At 36.4% G+C, this 21,789-nt stretch overlaps 1 protein-coding gene across 1 annotated transcript in view; it reads right to left on the bottom strand.

The window, feature by feature from the left end:
• Positions 1-496: 496 nt before the first annotated feature.
• ADAMTS19 (ADAM metallopeptidase with thrombospondin type 1 motif 19) overlaps positions 497-21,789 on the bottom strand; it is a 139,325-nt gene continuing 118,032 nt past the window's right edge. The window contains exons 22-24 of the mRNA XM_026046586.1: positions 21,628-21,780; positions 4,190-4,367; positions 497-1,601 (exon numbers count right to left, since the gene is read on the bottom strand). Of these exons, the coding sequence (XP_025902371.1) occupies positions 1,450-1,601; positions 4,190-4,367; positions 21,628-21,780 (483 nt within the window). The 3' untranslated portion in view covers positions 497-1,449. The remainder of the gene's footprint in view (positions 1,602-4,189; positions 4,368-21,627; positions 21,781-21,789) is intronic.

Here is a 21,789-nt window from a genome sequence, read left to right as displayed (position 1 = left end):
CTATGTATTTTCAGAGCATGTCTAATGACTTCTGTTAGGAAAYGGAGTCCAAGGTCTTACTCCTCTCCTACGGCCAAGTTTGAGGGCTACAGAACTCCCTGGGGATGCTATCTCTACTCCACTGATTACTACTTTATTATACCTTGCTTTTCATGTATCTTCATAACACAGATGGGTTCATAAGGGTTATATCTGTCTGCAGTCAGAGAAAAGTCAGGAGATGGGAGCATTTGCTGTAGCCACCATTGTGGCAGCTCCCTGCTCCTAAGCAGGGCTTGGTGGATCCTGCTGTCAGACAAGGGATGCCCCAACAGGAAAAATGCAAGTAACTGAAGAAGCTTTACTTTTTATTGAAAATGTAAAAACCATGTGAATCATGTACAATATTTTCTCATAAGGAAAATTTTAGCTGTTTCATAACGTTTCACAAAACTGTAAAACATTTTATTTTTATAAAGGCTTTTTCATAAAACAAAGTTAGAACTAAAGTAGTATTACAAAGCTATTTTCTAAATCATCAACATAGAACTGAAAATGTTTAACAGATTAACTCATACAAGTGGTAGGAGGAAGCACTCTTCCATTTGTAAAACTGCAAGAGGATACACAAAGGTATAGAGGGGCAATGAGTCTTTTCTTTCAAAACATTTAAAATCAAGTGACATGTTAGAACAGCACAGACATGGTTTCATAGGATGGTACAAATTCTAGGACTGCATTTCTCTACACTACCTCGAACAGTGCAACAGTGATTCAGTGTAAATCTCTACAGTGTTTCATTGATTCTATACTTGTGTTCAAGTATGTGTCCATGAGAATGATCAAAATCCTTACTTAGCTATTTTGATTTTCCTGTTTATCATAGGTTATAAGTTACAGTACAATTATCCCCTTTGTATTTTTCTAAATCAAATGAATTGATTTCACAATACATTCTGTAATAACCTATTCAAAAATGTTAGCTTACTCACCTCAACATCTGTTGCAAAATACACCAAGATCATTCTGACTCTGAATGCCAAAAATAAAATAAAATTAAAAAGGGCTTTATTTCCATATACAGCAAAACTATTCAGCTAAATTAAAATAAATTCAAGATAACATGATGTCTTTTTTTTTTTGGCAACAGAGAGATGATCTCTACTGAAAATAAACATTTAAAATACTACTTATTATTATTTTTTAAATTCTGATAAATGTATTCAAAATTGTTCATATAAAAATTATTTATGAAAACATCAGAGGATAAAACAAGTAGGATGTCTAACCAAAACAATAAAGAATGTCTGGCAGGCAAAAAAATAAATTAATTTGATTAAATTATATGTAATTTGATAATATTTGGTCTGAAGAAGCGTGTGTGTGTGTGTGTGTGTATGTGTGTGTGTATGTGTGTGTTCATAAATAATAAGATTGCAAAAAGCTGAGAGCCAGCCAGCCTGACAGAGGTCAACTCTTTTGCTGCATTTTTTGCGCGTAAAAGTCCCTGCATGTCTCACAGCAACGCTGATACCATCTCATGTCTTGACAGAGGTTCTTCTCTCTTATCACTCTGCAGTACACAGGCCACTGGTCTCCCAGGCACTTGAATGTTAAAGCAGCTGTGAAACAACAACAACAAAAAGATCAAATACACTTAACTAAGCGTAACATTTATTAGTGAAGGATCAGGTAGCAAAGGTGGAAAGGACACCACAGTGTGCCTGAGGGCAGAAAAGGAGAATAACGTATTTCAGATTTTGATAATTAGCAAGTTGCATTGAAACTTCAAGAGAGGAATGAACCCATGGTTTTAGGATGAGCAAGTTTGAACACAAAACAGCTTGAGACTCTAAGAATTGCAGGGAGCAGCTTAGAGTGGTGTGAAGTATCAAGACTTTGTGCTGTCTTGTAAATGAATGAGAACTGAATAAAACTACTCAATGACTTCCCTATATTTTCTTGGTAAGTCAAACAGTCTAGTTTTAGGTAAGTCAAACAGTTTAGGTCTAGTCTAGACCTTTAAATTTTGTCTGACACTTTGGATCAAAAGGACACAAATGTATCACTAGCTTGAATACCACAGATGCCACACTATGAGACATCCTTATTAGCGGCAGTTTAAAGACARTTAGAAAGCCTTATGCTAAAGTTACTAAAACAAATTTGCTCTGCCCAGGAAAATGAATCTTACACTATAGAAYCAATAATTATTGGTACAGCTTTCAGTCATAGGTCAATATAATTTTCTAGTGGCCCAGTCATCTCATTTTCGGATCTCAAATGCACAGATGCTGTGTATTTTTTGTTTTTTTACTCTTCTTTTAAAGTACATCTGAAATGTTGTTTTAAACAACTTCTTTCTACTCCATTTGCCTGACTGCATTACCCTCTTTTTAATCACTCCAATAGATTGTTCCTCCTCCAGGTCCAAGTCAGATCATTACTCCTCAATCTCCCATCTTTCAATGGCTTATCCTCACCTAGCTATGTAGGTTGCTCTATTAACATTCTCTTGTCACTTTCTAACAGCAGGAATTTCTGTCTRTTGACTTCTTAGAAACCTTCAAAAAAATGGAAAAAGTACCACACAAGACTGAAAAGCCAACACTTTGTTCACTCTGCCTCCTCCTCCAAGTTCTCTTTAGCAATTATGGACATTCACATACAGAAATCYGACTATTCTTTCTTTGCGTAAAACAGACTTAAACAGTTTCATTTGTATCATCTCTTTTCTTTTGAAACCAGATGTCCACCCATACACACTCAGCTATTTCATTTAAGTACTTTCACATTGCTTATTACAGAAGGACTAGGATGCCAAATTCGGATCTTAGTGCCTACCTCTATTTAATCTGCAGAGCATACACAATGTATAGGAAAATAATGAAAAAAAAGGACATGAGAAAGAATCTCTAAAAATCACCATGAGCATAGAATTGAGAAAATCAGTCTCAAGGATAATCTGAGTTACTCTTCTCTTGAGTTACTTGAGTACATCAGCACGATCCATTCTACTTGGACAACATAGTCCAATCCCTTTTCATGGCACTTCAAGTTAAGTCAAATTTTGATTAGTCTGAAATTATATTKATTCTTGTAAAGCTTTGTCATTTGTTTTGCCCTGTGACCCAAAGCTGTGTATACCTCCCTTGGTGGAAGGGCCAGTGATGGAGTGGTAACAGTCTCTTGCTTCTGAGAGATCAGCTGAACGAAGAAAGGTAGAATGCCTAGGACAACTTTACAACAGTGGAAGTCTAGATGAGAAGGGCTGTAAGCAACAGCTGACACCTCATCCAGCAAACTGAATCAATGGCCACTGCACAGAAACATCAAAGGGTTAAAAACTTCACACAGAAGTACCCTTCACAGGCTCAAAGGAAGGATTACACACAGCCTGAAACACTGGACTTGCTTTCCATGCAGGAGTAATCTATTTGACAGGAGGGTTTACTCTAACAACGGCTCTGGAAAATCATCTGGAAAGGCCATGCTGTCCTACCTACAGCAAGTCTTTGAATACACCCCAGTCATGCTCAAGAAGCAGAGTAACCTTTTAGGGAGCTAATGAAAAGACCATCACCAGCCCTCCAGGAGAAAATGGAACTACAATTACAATTAACAGAAATAACAGCTCTATGTTAATGTAGTAACACAATTCCTTTACAAGCAAGAGAGACCTGGAGTAAGCCTATGAATTTAACACAGTAAATTTCTTCACATTAACAATTTTCTTTAGCTTGTACTCATGCACGAGGAATAGAGCATAGAAAGCTGAGTTAAAGAGAAAATAATTATTTATTTAATAATTAATTATTTATATTCCTTAAATAAGGATGTCCTTKTTCTCATGAAAGTATTTACAAACCTTTGAAAGGAAAACATGAATATTCATATTTAGAAATGCTTGACAGGAGTGGCCAAATACATATGAAATCAATTCCTTGTCTCAAAATAAAAAATATTTTCACTTAGGATGTTTTGAATCTATATGGTCCTTCCTTGGATAATGAAATGCTTTACCCTGCTGAGGTACTGTTTCCGGCAGTATTTYTCACTGAGTAATGGAGACAGAAAGGAATATTTGGAAAAAAATTACATCCCACAAGTCTCACTTTTTTTGTTTTTAAACTGGGATTATCATTTTTCTATGTAGAGAAAGACTAAAAATAGTAACAAAAAACAGAAATGTACCATTTTAATTGCTTACCTAACCTGGGTGATGTTATGGTGTTAACGTTAATTTTTTCATTGCAGGGTTGAAGATGACAGGGTCTGTAGGCTGCAGGTTTTTCTGAAGAAAAACATTCATTGCCGTGCCTTCCTGTGATCTTGTGCATGCACTGGATGACTCGGGACTGCATTCCTTTGCCACAGGTAACAGAGCACTGGAAAGCACAGAGCACCGACAGTCATTGGAAAGGTATTTTTCCCTGTAAACATGAAAGTCTAATGCCAGTCTGGCTGACGTCARTGGCATTACTTCAGTTATCAGTAACCCTGAATTTCTGCCTTCTGCTTGGTTAGCTAAAGGAAAGTGAGTTAAAAAGCACAGAACATTTGGCAATATCACAAAAGCACTGATTTCAGCTTCCTGTCGATGTCAAGGCCTGTTTTGCAAARCCAGCAATGAAATTGAAGTGCAGTGATGTGCCCAAACAGAGAGAGCGCTGTTCTCCTCTTTCTGTTTCTTAACTTATTCTTAAAGAGTCAATTCCAGAGAGGGCAATGGAAAAAAAGGAAATGCTCACAGACACCAAGGGGAGCAGCCTATTGCAATGAGCTCCTGCTCCTCCTGCCACTGCTTTCTGCATTAAGCAGAGTGATGTTTCCCCCTGCTTTTCCTTCACAGCTTCAAGTTTTCATGTGTGTCCCACAGAYGAAGCAGACACAGTGTGTGAGAAGCTGCCCTGCCTTCCATCAACCTTCCCAGCTTGTTGCTGCAGGGAATGAGGTAAGGAGATAATGGTAAAATGTTGTAATGAGGGTAACTTTCTGTTGCTGCCACTGTAAGACATTATCCATGCTGGGAAAGAAGCTTGGGCTGTGCCTTACAAATACATACAAAACCTATCCCAGACCAAGGAAACTACACATTCCTCTTCACTGACATTTTCTGAACAAAATTTCACAGCATATAAGGTATTATTAAGCTTTGAGGCTTTAAACCTTAAAAAAATTAAAGGTTATTATCAAGCTTTGATGGCTTTTAGGTAAAGTCTTTACCATTGTTTTAGCCACAACTTCATTCCAAAAAATAAATATATATTTCAGCTTGCCCCTACAAGCCAGTAATTCTGACTCATGTAACTACAAATTCCATTTAGCTTTGGACAGATTTACAACACATAACATCTTCAGATATTACTTTAAATTCTTGCATTTGATCATGTGAACATCCTGATACACGTACAATCCTGATAGCATTGTCTAGCGAATTTTAATTTCATCAATATTCTCAAAACATTTCCACCAAGCCCGTTAGATTCTCTATCATATGCCCTGAAAAGCAATACCCAAGCCAAGTGGCASTAGATACACATCAACAGTAAGCCTCATTCCTCACTACCTTGCATAGTCACTTTCTCTGTATACTGGATGGCTAGTGTGATACTGTATCAGCCAGCATAAACACACGTTTTTGGAAGAAGCAAATTAAAAGTTTAAACATGCTAGCCTAAGCAAAAACGGGAGCCGGGAAGTTTCAAGAAATAGCTGGAAAGCACTGAAAAGAGAGTCAAGAAGATGCTATAACGACAGAAGCTTCCTAAACACCATCTCAAGATGCAGACAGTTGGAGATGTCAACCCTACAAAAGAATAGTAACATTTGAGTACAGAGTTCTAACCCCTTATACGCTTCTGGATGACATTTTAAATGCTGTTATTCAGAGGAGAGATTTACATACGCCAAAAGGGAAAACACCCAAAAACATCCAAGAGTGGTGAGACATTTCATTCCARAAGAGTTATAACAGACTAGGATACAAATCTGAAGTGTGGTATCAGAAGTACAGTGTTCAAAGCACACCTCAACTTATAGCCACATGAAATTAAACATTGGCATCCTAAAGGGGTGGTAAATGGACCTTACAGAGACCAGAAATGGACTTTCTGATCTCACTGATACAAATCAGGAGGAACTCCACAAAGTTAAAAGCTATTATAATTATTCGCAATTTAATCAAACACAACATACATGGTCCACAGCATCCACACACATTCACTGAAGAACACAACTTCAATAAGAACAACTTTTCAATACAACCACAATTTAATGTATGAACCATTATGCTGATTGCAGGAGTAAATCCTGCTGGTACTTAAATCTTTTCAAAGGTCAGTCATGAATTTTGAATTTAGTATGCTGCATTTAAATTGCATAAGAAAAAGACTGTCAACAGAATCACTTTTCCTGAATTCTATGCCTTTTTCATGTGCAACTAAAAACAGTCTGATTTCCTTTAATGACCAACATTATAGATGATAATCATGCATTATGATGTATGTATGTCTACATATACCAAAATTTAATCACCAAGAAAAGCCAGAACATTAATTTCAGTCCTGCCAAACTTAGTGCCTGGAAAGTGACTTATTGGATTTTTCTTTTCATAGTTTCAGGCAAATTCATATTTTGATGAATCAGTGATCAAAACAACAGGATGACAAAATTAGGAAACACGGTGCTTTTTTTTTGCAGGCTCCAGCTTGAACACTTTTAGTGATTGCAGTTGAGACGATATGCAGCATGTGGACAGATTTATCTCTGAGGTAATCAGTGTTTAGATCCTGCATAAAGAATTTAGCAAGATTTTGTCATTAACATCTCAATTAGATAATTAACATCTCCTTAGTGCTTAAGCCACTGCATTTTGTAAAACAATGGGCTTTGTGGGGTATCTAGAAGTGCTCTGCGACTCACTGCACTCCAGTTTTACACCCAAAGACACATACATTTGCAAACTCTCAATTTTAATTTGCATGGCTCTTTACTATCATGACAACCTCCGAGGAGGAAACAGTCTACAGGAAAATAAGATGATATGTCTCAGGTGATATGAAAAACATATGCCAAAACAAGCAATAAAATGAGTCACCTGTCTTTTCTCCTTCCCCCCACAAAAAGTAGTAATATTTAATTTTGCATTTATTTCTATTTTATTACACTTGGAAACATTACTAAGGCTTGAAAGGTGATAGTACAAAACTGTCAAGAGACAGGGCCTCCAAACCGATGTACACCCTGAACTTTCAAAGCCAGGTGATTGGTTTAAAACCAAAGAGCGGCTTTTCAAATCCACCAGTGTTTTAAAACCATGCAGAGATCTGGCACTCAAGCTATTCTTCCTTGTTCATACAACATCATCAKCAGCAATGGTGTCTAAATTTAAAATTAATTTAACATTTCTACTGATTATCTGTGAATCAGAAAAAAAAAACAAGTCACTTTACCATCTCCATGTCAGCTTTACCACAGTCATGTCATATGTCAAGTCATATTTTTTTAGCAAAATCTACATTTGGAGCAACTGCACACAGGGCAAACGAACCATTTCTAGATAGCCATTTTAATAGCACTCTGAAATAAATGGAAAAAAAAATCAGACATTTATGCATTTTATTTGCATGAAACTAGGGAACATACAACTCAGGTATGGCATTTCACAGCCATAGCCAACTGGCTACAAGTTGTATTTACTAGCTGTGCAAACAGCTCCAGAACAGTTCAGGTTGTCTCCACTAAGTCATCTTAGACCTGACTCTATGCCACACACAAGCCAGCCAAAAGTTGGTATAACTGAGCACAGTGAGTGAATATGGGAGAATATAAGGCACCTGTAATATTTTTCTTTTTACCTGTGCAATAGTATGGACTTGGTCCAATATCACTAGAAGACTGCAGTTTCTGCAAATGAGCTAGCTGCAATTCAGAGCAACAGCTCTGACCCTCACTTTGGCACCCACCTTACTGTGTATGCATGTTTGCATTCTAGCTGAAGCAAGCTTTTCTCAAACTCTCTCTTAAGCTTGACCCACTTTTGGACTTGCTCTCATTGAAAATACTCAACCATAGGCAAATAACACTTGCTATATGTGCAGGTGTCACATTTTAGGCAGCAATTTTGGCATGCACTTAAAGCTGCATAGCTTCTGTATACTTCTGCAGTTTCCATATTTAAAACTGCAGAAGTCTTTCAACTTACAGCAAATAAAAATGCTTCTTTACTTAGCAGTGAATTTAATCAGAAAGTAATACAATCTGTCAAAATTATTCTTTACATGACTTTATAAATATAAAATACATAAAAATTACTGCAAATACAGACAGCAAAACAATCTGAAGCTATTTTCAGAGATTAAGCACGAGAAAGATTAATTTCAACTCATTGTTTCAATTGCTAGCTAGCAAATCGAGAGTATTTTTCTACAGATCCTTTTTCCTTTTCTTCCAATGCCACACTTTCATATGCTATTCCACTTTGCTGTGGTAGTTCATTACTTTTTATTTCTGACTATTCAGATGACCTACATTTTAAGGCCATGTAGCTGATTAGCAAAAATTCCCGCAGGACAACTGTGTTTGTAGGTTTAGACTGAATGTTCTAATACGCAGCCAGAGGTTTTTTTTATGTGGCTGTTAATCTGTGCATTTTGGACACAGTCCTAAAGGTACTGTAAAACCATTCAAGCAGCAAGACATGTAAAACATTCCTATTAAAGATTACAAAAAAAAAAATATCCTGGATAAATACAGTTAGGAGTTCTTTTTTAAAAAAAAAAAAAACCTTTTTCTTTCTTTCAAATAAAAACTACAACATTATTTAAATTTTGTCCTACTTTTGAACTTCTTTTAGATGTAGTTTCAGAGACAGATAGCTAGGCGTTAAATATAACAATCCTTACACTTGGCACGCACACCAGTTACCCAGGATTCCTTCTTTCTGCTCCCTGCCAAAGATATATATTCTGGAGAGAATACATATTCCCATGGCCAACAGCTGAGGAAGGTGCTGTAATGCTTTAGTTGTTTCCAGCTGGCCTCCGTAAGAAGTAGGAATTCCTAAATTAAGGGAAAAATTGTCACTGGCAGACAGTAACGGTCAAAATGTATCTTTTCTGCCAAGACAAGAGGCAATCATTGCAGAGACGGATACAATCCACAGTGAAAAACTCAGTCTGTGACAATGTTAACAGAATTGACTTGGACAATTTATTTTCAAGAATAAATGGATTGTTCAATAAAAGGTTTTATAAGTCTAAGTAGCATTCAAAGTGGAGGGAGTGGAGTTCTTATAAGGAAACTCAATGATGACTTCTACTGGAAATTATTAGCAGAGCATTCCTAATCATTTATGTATATATTTTTCAGTTCCAGCATTTAAGCAGTTTCAACCTTTTAATAAAGCAAGTGTGAAACAACACAGAAAGCAATCAAACACTAGTAAAATACTTGTGGACATGCATACCATTTTCTTGCTTAGCTTGTATTTTATAGAATTTGCTTTTGAAGGCAGGTAGTAAGTAAAATAGGGCATTTCCTTCTCTACAGACTTTAAACTGCATTTAAAAGTGTTCTTAAAGGTTGCTAAGTAAAGCAAATCATCTGCAGCTTACATATTCTTTTTCTTTTTTTTTAAATAAAGACATTCATGAACAGTGCAGCTAATGCGGAAAAAAAAAAAAGGAAAAAAAAAAAAAAAGAGAGACTTAAAGATCCAAACATAAGATGGAGTCTGAGTTCTCCCATGCATCATTTCCAGGAAGGTTGTTCTGTGTCTCTCATTTCTGACACACCCAACACCTCCGTATGTGAATGCCAAATTTAAATTTCAGAACTTGTGCTAAGTTTAGCTGAAAGAAAATCTGCTGCTAGTCTTCTCAAGTTAGCAATTTCATTTGTCTTTTTATTATTACTATTATTTTCTTTTTTTTTTTCTTCTTTTATTCTTTCCCCCTTTTTTATTTTCATATCTTCTTTCTGAAGTATTCATCAGCACTAGGTAACTGTACAGAAGAGATAATAGTTGAAATGAGAACAGACACAAACAAGCCCTGGCTCACATTTGATAAGCTGGACTAGAGATATGACTAGAATGGGGAGACGGGACATTTTTTAAAAGTTTAGTGAAAGGTAAAGGAAAGTKACATTGGTAGTGACAAGAAGACCCTGAAAAATTACAAGTATAATTTGAATGCCAAAAGTAAATAAGGCATTAAGAGCAATATGGTTATTACAGAGATGACTTTTTTTTTTCCTCCATGCTGAGAGCATCATTATTTGTTTGCTCAGAATCAGTATTTGCTCAATCTTYGCTCAACGTTGATAGATTTGCTGGACAAAACACATTCTGGGGTCACAAGTAAAAGCTGGTTTCACCTCTCTAGTGGAAAGGTGAGAGGCAAAAGTGAGATGTGAAAAGTGAGATGAAAAGAGAGGTGAGGATGGAGCATGCATCTCCTCAAGCTCAGGGGAGACTGATGACCCAGTGCACATGTTCCATAGAGGTTATGCAAGTACAGGCTACAACATTGTGAATTTGGAAAGAGAAATCTCTTGAAAGTYTGAAGTGTGTTCTAACGTGGCACTGAGGGCATAGATTTGGATCACTTTTAAAACAGGAAAGATAAAAAGTGATGGATTTATTTTTTCCTTTCTGGTAGATTATAATGGCTTTACTGACTTCCAAGCCTCCTTCATATGGATTTATTTTCCACAAAGAGAAGTCTGATTATGGACCTATTCTTCCTCTCTGATCCCCAATACTAAATTCCTCAAACATTTAAAGCAAAGGTTAACACTTAATAATAAAGCTGCAAGAATTATATGCATGACAATGTTGAATCTTGATTCAAAGAAATAGTAAACTTTCTTACAATCTCTCACTTCTTCCCCACCCCAAATCAAGGAAGATAACAGCATTTTCATCTTAAAATAAATTATCTGTATCAAAACACATAAAATGGTAGGAATGCTGCAGTAGTTATAGGAAACAAGGTTTCTCTATAAACTTCATACAAAGTACAAGATAGACTGTGTCCAGTTCTGGGCTCCCCAGTACAAGAGGGATGTGGAGCTGCTGGAGAGAGTCCAGCGCAGGGCTACCAGGATGATCAGGGGCCTGGAACATCTGCCCTGTGAGCAAAGGCTGAGGGAGCTGGRCCTGTTCAGCCTGGAGAAGAGGAGGCTGAGGGGGGACCTGATCAGTGTCTATAAATACCTCAAGGGAGGCAGTGAGGAGGAGGGGGCGGCCTYTTTTCAGTGGTGGCCAGCGATAGGACTGGAGGAAATGGCCACGAGCTGAAGCACCAAAAGGACAAATTTCTTCACAGTGAGGGTGCCAGAGCCCTGGCACAGGCTGCCCTGGGAGGCTATGGAGTCTCCTTCTCTGGAAATCTTCCAAACTTGCTGGGACACAATCCAGTGCCACATGCTGTAGGTGACCCTGCATGTGCATGTGCAGGGCAGTTGGACTAGATCATCTCTAGAAGTTCCTTCCAACCTTAAGGATTCTATGATTCTTTGACTTTACTTTCCATGTACTCTCAATTTTGTTTTTAGGCTTTCTCTAAATCTACGTTTAATACAAAAACACATATAAATTTCAATCAGGTCAGTTTTAGTATATCTCTCCTCCTGAAAAATATAATTCTTTATTCTTACCTGGGACATCACACACACTGTGAAACACTATTAGACACTTGAATGCCCTTGGATTTTACAAAGAATATAAACTGGTGAACTTTGACCCATGCCATAATAATTTTCTACATACCTGTAGGAATCTACTGCAAAAAGAAGAGACATTGTTATTTACTGACTATACTCAAATATATCCTTAAGAAATACTTTTAAATTTCAAAAAGAGCCTGATTCTTCTATGAGTAAGTATGTTAAGCAACTGGTACATAACACAAGTCAGCACTTTTACTATCACATTTTTATCTCTTTACATTAAAGACACTTAGCCAAACGTATGTTCCTACTTAAGTTTAAGTACGTTTTGGCACTATGGTACACTTGGTAATTCAACAGAAGGCTGTGTGTAGCTCTACAGGGCAAACATAAAATTATTTACATGTTTTTCAGTGATGCAAAGCCTTATGTGTTATTTTCCCAATTTTTTAACTTGCCTTTGTCCTTCAGAGTTTTTTAAAGGATGTGTATATATATACATATATATATATATATATACACACACACACAGCAGGAACCAAATAATCAGCTTCTCCGTGTGCATGTGTATGTGTTAGTTAAAATGAATTTATAGTGATTGTGATGTTTTGAGATGAAGGAAGTGAAAACCTCATCAGGACTAGTCTTTTAGGAACTTTTCATCCTCCAGACAAGAAAACAAACTCCTCTCAGCAGCACTTCTACAAAACTAAGGTTTATTTTCAGAGTGTCTATGGAAGTTTTATAGTTCAAGCAATACTAAACCTTTACCTAAGAACTTCTGCTGTTTTAAAGTGTCCCAGTAAATATAATAAGAGGAGAAATTATTTTGTCAAGTCATGGGAAAAAATCCAGGTGCAACCTGTGCAAAAGAATTCACAGTTAGTGAACTAGACTCTATAGTCCCAGCAGTTAAAAAAAGTAAAAATACAAAAACACTGGACTTTTTCATAACATATTGTATATATTATTGCCGTTAATGCTCAGTGACAAGGAAGAAATTATACCTCACACTTTCATCTGAGATACTACTGTKTGTTAAAACATAATTTTCCACAGATGAATATTATTGGACATACAATCAGGAATATTACATTCTGAAAGAAACTAGATTTGAAGTCCTCATAAACTGTTCTTTTATCCTAAATTTACTCGAGAATGTGGCTGTGGTCTGATGAAAATGTATTTCAAACTAATTCTAAATATTAGCCCTTGAATACATTGTTTAATAGTAGTATACATTACAGGGCCTGACTGCTGCTCTACACCTCTGTTCCTTTGTAGCTTACCAGCACAAAAATGTAATGAAACTATTATGGCATTTCTAATGAAAAGGAAGTCAAAGAACTTCCCAAATAACATAAACAGAATGTTACAGGAAAGAAAATGCTCCAAGAAGCCCCTCTCTTCCCAAGGCTTCTATTGTTTGATATATTTACTTTTCAGAAATAAATTTATGTCCAAAAATACTGTTCTGTACCATGTGAAGTTAGATATTTGCCTTTAAATAGTGTTATGATATGCAGTGCTCTTTACTTCTTCCAGTGCTGTTGTAAGTAAATGAAAACGCTCAACCCAGACAATGATTGTATTTCTATTCACTCTTTCTGTTGTATTTTAAATCAGAGAACTAAAGTGATACTAGGTATCTAAGCCAAATGGATTTGAAAGACATTAGAAAAAATAGCTGCCAGTTTATGAGAAAACTGAACTTTAAGAACTTTTTTGGCTGAAATACTATAACTCTCATAAAAGTCTTTCCTTTTGAAAGAAAACATTAAAATAGAAACAGAAAATGAATTAGAAGCATGTTTCATAGGTTATCAACAGATCTTCTACTCATTTTTTACTTCAAAATGTATAAACACAACCACTGGAATATCATGTTGCAAGGTAACACTTCCATAATGTACTATGAGATCATCTAAAAGTACGACTGTCCTGAGGCGGCTGTCAAAGAGGGAAGAGGGAGATGCTGGTAACTTAGACGAGTTGTTGGGACCCCGTGATAAGTTCAACAAAGAAAGATCATTACTCATGGGTGAACTCTGCTTTATCTCAACATTATCAGAAGTGCCTGTGGCAAGATTAAAAGAAGGAATTCCAGAGATTAAACATATACCTATGAACAACAGTCTTCTGCATGGCAAGAGCACACAGAAAGCAAAAGAAATCTTTCTCCCAGTTTTCAAACATCTATAGTATTCTCTGTAATTCATTAAAACTGGTAGTTGAATAATACTAAGTAGATATTCTGATTGTTTATTCAGAGAGTAAACAGGTGTAAATTTTACACAATTTAAAAATGCATTTCCAAGAATTATTATTATGAGTCTTTAAGACTTATTATGTTCAAAAATATTTTTAAAATGTTCTGTCACAAACCATGAGAAATTAGTGAAAAGTGAAGTTCATATTGATTAAAATCAACAACAAACAGAAAATAATCTCTGTTACTTTGGTGACAAAATGCTAATGACTYCATAGAGAATTGATTTTTTTTCAAGAATGAATAACTGAAGCAGTGTTATCTACTTTAACAGCATGAAGGATAGGATAAAGCGATGCTTGAAAGAAAAAAGTTATCCAACACACACACAAAATCTAGATTCCACAAAGGCAGCAGGATTGCATAAATTCTAACAGAACCTAAGTGAACCAGCTAAATGACTTAACTGTTGGCAAATCACACAGGCAAAGAGGCTAAGGAAAACGGTTGGAAAGAGATGGATGAGCTTAGAGATGGATGACCTTGGAGGCTGAGGCATACTAGGCAAAATAATGCATATTGGACTAAGTCTCACCATTGCATTAATTCAGTCTTCCTGTACATATTGACAGGTTTGGAAGGAGCTGTCAATGACTAGAAGGAAAAAACTCTAGGCATCATCACAAACTGACTAATGGAATCATTTGTCAAATGTGTATTACCAACTGAAAGTAAGAAAAAGCATTCAGAGAGAAAATACAGTAATATGCATGGTCAAAGCCTATACTGAAAGAAAAAAAAAGAAAAAGCTGGTGTTCAACTTTCAAAATGTCACAGAACAAGATATCTACTCCTAGACCTGGAACTAGCCATCTAAAGGCAGATAAAGTACAGTGTTTTCCAATTTATTTTGTTGAGGTAACACCTATACTGCCTTATGCTAAAGAAGTAGTGTCAGGTACATAACTAGGTATCATAAAGAGGGTGGAGATTCTGATAAACAAATTATACATACATGTATGTAACACACATTTCAGTTGAGTGAAAGTTTGAGAAAACAAACCAGTGTGGATTTTCTTCTTTGCCTTTCCATCCTCATTCTGTGCCCCACTTTAATGTTACTTCTAATTCCATTAGCTCCTTTCTTAGTTATTTCTTTCTCACTTTTTTGTTTGTTCGTTTTTTACATAAATTTAGTATAGCTCCTTGAGATACCTCAGAACTTGGATAGTCTGTGCAGCATCTTTTGAAAATAATCTTTCTAGGGTGGACCTGACTGCGCTAAGATCTTCATTCCCTAGATCACTATCCAGGCTATAGCCCTAAACAGGCTGTAAAGCCCTGCTTTGTAATGATTGATAAATYGTTGGGGTAAAGATTTCAGTAGCACTGGTGAACTATGGAACTGGCATTTAGTAGCATGGTCAAGACTGCACTAAAATGGGTGGGAAGACACTAGGCAGCAGCACAGGAGGTGATCAAAAGCTGCTGTTGATTTTCTGCCTAGTCTCTGCCTTTGCTGCAGCACATACCCATCAGCAGTGAACTTGTCCCATCTGCCTGGTCTTGCTTGCTTCAAGAGATTGTTAGATTCACATGTTGACAAACAGCAATCAGTCAAACTCAGAGCAAGCAAGCAGAAACTGCTTCTTCTTCATAGCAGAAACACTAAAAGCTACTCAAAAACATGGCATTACTTGATACCTTTTTTCCCTTGAGGATAATCTGAAACTCCTTTCTGAAAATAAGATCCAATATCAAAGCTTAATGTCAAATACATATTTTCAAACATGATTTTCCCTCTGTGAAGATGCTAAGTAAATGTAATTTTGCTTAAAAGTTAATTTTCTTTCTGAAAGAATTACTTTGCATTTATAACTCTATAATTATGACAAGCCTTTCTTAGAGTTGGTCCACAAAAGCTGTTCCAAGAACATAATAAATTTACAGAAACTTGTATAGGCAATCTACCTCTTACACAAACATCACAGCTTTATTCTTGGCCATAAGTAATTTTTACTTTTAAAGAATGCTTTAAAAATATCCTCACCATCTGGGCATTCCAGTTTTTACTTAATTATAGTCAGAATAATTATTTTAAATTTAAAATAAAATTATTAGATTTTAAAAAATAAATAAACTCTTTGGAAATGTGACTATATGAAGTTTGTGGACTCAAGACCCTGGACACTATATCACCCATGGCTGAAATCTGGCTGCAGTATCAGCATTTTTCAGACTGCCAGTCACACACTCTCCCGCTTTGCAGTGTGATGCTACAGGAAGAATAATTTTATGGAAAGAAAGGTGTAAGATCATTGGATCAAAAGATCTGAAAAGGTATTTGAATGCCATACACCACTAAAATATCTTATATATTCTCCAAATCTGTCAATACAAAAAAAATAAGGGGGGGGAGGAGAAGGAAGGAAGCAGAAGATGTAGAAGGACATAGATGTAGACATTCTAGATTCCCTCTAACTACCAGTGCTTATGAAGTTGTCTTACAAACAAACTTTTCACTATCGTTGATCGCTGTGTCACTACCATACATTTCAGAGTGTTCTCCCGATACCTCTCTTTAACACCAAGGGGGTCCAAAGAGATCCAATACAACTGCTGAACTCATCCACATTATGTTCTTCCTTCTCAAACAGGTACAAACTTACTAGGCAATACCAGTGACGATGTATTTGGATCTCCTCTTTCCCTTACAACTGTATTTACCTGTGCCACTGGTTTCCCCTTAAAGGCATCCTTTGCTAGCGATTAAAGATTCTTTTTTGTATCTTCTCCTCTTCTTTTTGCATTATCCCTCTTACTGCAGAAGAAGATTGTTTTGAGTGCCCACTTGCTAGCTACTCATCACCTTATTTAAGAGACTGATCAAGAAAAATGCTGTCAAGAAAGACAGGCTGCACCTTCTGCCTGAGACTCTCGGATAGCATGCATGGATGGTGGTGGTGGTGAATTAGATTTTTAAAGATTTATGTAGTGCTTATGTATAGAAGATTATGTATTTGATTATAGAGTTATATATTTGGTTATATAGTTCTACCACTACTAGAGGCATTTGTCAGATCAGAGTGTTGTGTCCTTCAGCAGGGGTTGCAAGTGCCTTGTGTTCTTACTTATTCTTGCTTAGTTTTTCTACAGGACCTAGTAGGGCTCTAACTCTGGTGCTAACTGATGCAAAACAACTTACAATCTTTCTAATGTAATCCTGCTTACAGATATTGCATTTCCAGAGGCAACATATCTGACCAAATTACATTGCAAGTGCAATTTGCCACTCTTGAAAACTTCACTGAGGAGGCTCTTACCAGTGACAGCACCAGCAAAAAGGTCCGACTAGGTTTCAGGGCAATAAAAATATCAGTTTCTCACTTAACATGAGGACGTGCACTTGTATATCTGTATGAATGTACAAATTGGGTCATGTCTACTTTCAAAATCCTCCTCCATCTATCAGCACTTTTATTTGTTTAGAATAAAAAAACAAACCTATTATTGAGAATCGGCTTGTTCTGTTTTCCTAGCAAACTAACATGGCATTACATTTATTCCAGGCAGAATACAGTACATTTAAATTGATCTAAAAGAAAGCTTTATCTGAAACAAATCATGTTAATGTTACAGGATCAGCTGGAAATGAATAAAAAAATCTTCCCATGATTATATTGATACCTGCCATATGATTTGCTCATACTTCATTTCTGAAACAAAGACAGAGCTCATTTGCTGGAAGCTGACTGTATAATTAACTTAATTTAAAAGTTAGTAACATTAGTCCTTTGACTTCTGTTATTTCACAAAAGTCACATAATCTCCTTGTCTATAAATCTATTAATAATGTCATATTTTGAAAAGTGGCCAAGAACTGTTCCATTCCCAAAATCTCAAAGAGCTAATATTTTTGGATTGGGAGCCAATGAATAAAAGCAGGGTTAATTACCTTCTCATTGCAATTATATCATTAATAATATCTGAGTTCTACACTTTATGCTTTAATTCAAGGAGGACAAAACTGCTGAATCTTTTTGCTAGGCAAATTTAGTGTTTGTTTAAATGTTTAAAAACACAGTTTAATGGTCAAATGTCCACACTGTTGAACAGGTTGCAAGAATGCGTTCTCTCTCCCTGCCCTTTCCCCATATTTGCATCATCTTTGACAGGGACAAAATAAGAACGATCCTCATCAGTGACAGCTGTTTTTGTACTGCTCAACTGGGAGATCTTTATATGAACTGTTGGGCTTACTCAACCTCCCCACTAACAGCTGGAGATTATTTTTTTTCCACTTTCTAGAGGGCACTGTATGTACTGTCTGTCTTACGTAAACAATCTGGAATGATCTATGCATGCTGGGACTCACTGGTGTGAAAACTTAAGCAGTTGCTTCCAATTTCTTTTTAGATTTGCTGGGAAAAAACCCTATCAGATAAATCCTTCAGTCCCATTCTTTCTTCTTCAGACTACAGACAAAGCTTTCACCACTCCAGCCATTAGGACCATGTCCCAGATGTTACATTTGACTCCTCTCCCTCTGTAGTCTAACATACACACACTATTTAATTCCTGTTGCCGCTGCTTCTTTAGCAACTACTGAATGCATTCTTTCTTTCCAGTCTCCATAGCCAAATACCTTTCTAGAACTTATATCACATTATCCTCTCTGGCCTCCTAGATACATATGCTTTATACCTCTTCATTTCTTACAAATGCATGCTACTAATTTTTTTCCCTTGTTTTGATCCTGTTGAACCCCTCCAAATGTTTCTCACACAAAATCAAATCAAATATATGCTTTTTATTATTATTTTCAAGACATACTCATCTCTCTAATTTATTCTTTTCAAAATTTATACTGCCCTACTTCATTTATTTCACCCATGTTCCACCAAAATAAAGGTTAGAGTATTAAAGGGACTGATGTGTCTATCAACCTATTGGAGCTTTCAATTTTTATCAAATTTGCTTTGATCTTTTTGGTATTATTMTTTAAAACAATGAACGAAGAAATTATTTGATCTTTATGTGATTGTATGTCTAAAACAAGTTAAATTCCATAGCAGCACTATTATGATTATTAATAATGTTATCTCTTTAGTAATAGTCCAATTTAAACTCTATTTAAAATGATCGCTTAAGAGTCAAAGAGGATCAGTAAAGCCAATAAGGATCACATTAAGCCTCTTGTTTCGATGTGTGAGAAGCGTCATCTATATTTTTCAAGCCAAGTCTTGGCATTAGCTTGGGGGAACTTGGCTCTGCTTAAAGGAACAGCCTTCTGTCAATGTCAAGAATGATCCTGAAGAGCAAAAACAGTGAACACATAAGGCTGCAGTGAACCTCTGAGTTAAAAACAAACAGCAAGCAGAGATTAACATTTATCTGAGCTTTCCATTTGTTTCCCCCATTGTGGACATATTAATATGTATGTCATGACTTCACGTTGCTATGTACTCTAGCAATGGAACAGAATAGTAAGAGGAAAAAAAAAAAAAAAGGAAATCCAAGTGTACTTTAAATTGAACTCATGTCTCTGTAGAGAAATTAAAGTATCTATTTTTTGGTATAAATCTTGGAAAGTTTAAGCTGCGTAAGTCACACTCAGACTATATGTTAACCATCTAAAAGGTTCAACAGCTCCATGTGAAGTATTTCCCAATCTTTTGGTTCTGAAGTTTGAAGTACAATTTAGATGAGAGTGGTACCACTTGGACTGTAGAAGGAAAGCAGAATATATGAGATGTCTGTAAATTTTAAACAGGAAGAAGTAAGTTCTTGTATATTTATGACATTAATGTTTATGGAAAATACTGAATTAAAGAAGAAAGTCCTTCTTTTATTCAGAGGGCACTGGGAAAACAGCGTAACTGTCTGAGCATCCCTGTATAACCTCAGCAGCCCTGATCTGAACAACTGCTTCTGACTGAAAAAGCAGATGGTCATTTCTCCACAGGCTATTCCCTGCTAGTACATGTGCTAAATTATGCAAGTTTTTATTGCTGTTTGGTGCTATGGAACTGCAAATATGAGATTTACTTTCAAACAAATCTTCCTGTAAAAGTAACACCGTCATTAATGCTTATTTTCTTCTGTCTGTCATTTAAATATTAATGGTTGTACTCTTCTGTGTCCTCCAGTAGTAGCTACCAAGGGTATGTGGGGGAGTTATCTTTTAGCATCCATGAGGGTGTTTCAATTCATCACTTTAAATGAACAGTACTACAAAGGAAAAGTACTCGATGCGATCTTTTTACTCAAAATGTTAAAAAATTAACTTAAATTGAAAAAAAAAAAGGGAATGGAATAAAAAGTCATTTGATAGCAACAATAGCCCTATGGTCATAAAAAGGGAGCTCCCAAGAAGAGTTCTGTGAAACACTACTTGCCCGTGGAGTACTTTCTTGCAGCTAATTCTTGGAAGGCTGGCTAGTCATATAGTGCTGGCTTTAGTCCTTGTTTCCAGCTGTTACATCACATGAAAGACAACTAAAAATATATTAAATACTTCTCCATACAAGCATGTTCAAAAGCTACTGCAAGAATGTTATGCACTGACAGTAGAAGAGGTGTGTGCAAAGCTATGAGCAGAAGAAAAGAAAAATGTTTACAATGTCTATGCTAAAGTGTGGTCTACAATAGGGTAAAAGAGATCCTTGACCCTAAAGGTTCAATTTTAGTATTTCGGCATGTCTTGAATATTCTAACCTGTTTCAGATGTTCAAGGTCTCAATCCAACAACACACTTAATCATGGATCTAACCAAGACTTTGTGATAACATTTGGCAGATGCTTAGGTACCTCAGTGAAATCAAAAGCCACATGCCAAGGAAATAACAGACTGAGAGTTACATCAGTGTTTCAGGAAAGGCAGTTAAGAGATGCATCCTAGATATGAAATGGATCCTTAATGGGCTAAAGGTGCCTCCTTACAAGGCTGGAGGCTATAACCTAACAGAAATGCAAATTAAGACAATGTGTAAACTAGGATGCTGGAGTGTCCTGCAGTAAAAAGAACAAATATAATTGATTACAGTTGTAGAGTGGGGAAGTGAAGAGAACAGTAGCACGTCAAAAGAAAAGTATTTTTGAGGTTCAGTAAGGAAAATGTCATCTTTCCAGAACTACTTTTTTAAGCAATCCTTGAAAGAGATCACACATCAACCGAAGTCTGTATTACAAGCAGCCTCCACTCTGCAATCTAGAAATGACCATCTCTTGCTGTGTGACACATGCACTGCTCTGTGCATAAACTAACGCATGGCCTCAGTAAGCTTTCTGGCCAGAAGTGCGCACAGCAATCAAAAAAAAAAAAAAAAAGAAAATAAGCAAGGACCACAAACAAGATGACTGTCACATTGCTTCATTAAATGTCATCACTGGTCTCAAACACACCTGAAAGGGAAATAATCCTCCTGGGAATTTGCAGATGTGAATACAAGACTCTGTCTGCCTAGTGAAAACAGTACATTTATATCATATCTGCCTGATTTTTCAGGTTTGTCTAATATTGTTCATTTTCAAAATTCTTCAAAATTTCTTTATTTTCATTCTTCATGAAGAACCTTCAAGCGAAAGTTCTTCATTTTTATCATCTTTATTTACACTTTGGTCACACTGTTACTGTACGTTCTCCTTTGTATGTAGCCTTATTGTTCCTTCAGTTGAAGACCTACAACGGGGGACAAAATCTGTGCTTGTTGCGAAGAACTCAGCCYGCAAAGAGCATCCCACTAAGTGGAAAGAGCACCAACCTTAGACCAGTCTCCCATTCTCCAGACGTAGCATTTGGAATAGTCCTCACAGTCTTCTGCTTCCTTAGGTCTGGTGGACAACACACACTTCTTGCGGGGATTGGTGCACCGCACCGTCCGATGTCGCACGCCCTTACCGCACTTCACAGAGCACTGTGGAAA

The sequence above is a fragment of the Nothoprocta perdicaria genome, unplaced genomic scaffold (genome assembly GCF_003342845.1).
Source record: "Nothoprocta perdicaria isolate Ctin4 unplaced genomic scaffold, notPer1 scaffold_45, whole genome shotgun sequence".
Lineage (NCBI taxonomy): Eukaryota > Metazoa > Chordata > Aves > Tinamiformes > Tinamidae > Nothoprocta > Nothoprocta perdicaria.
This window is presented reverse-complemented; position numbering and strand designations above follow the sequence as displayed.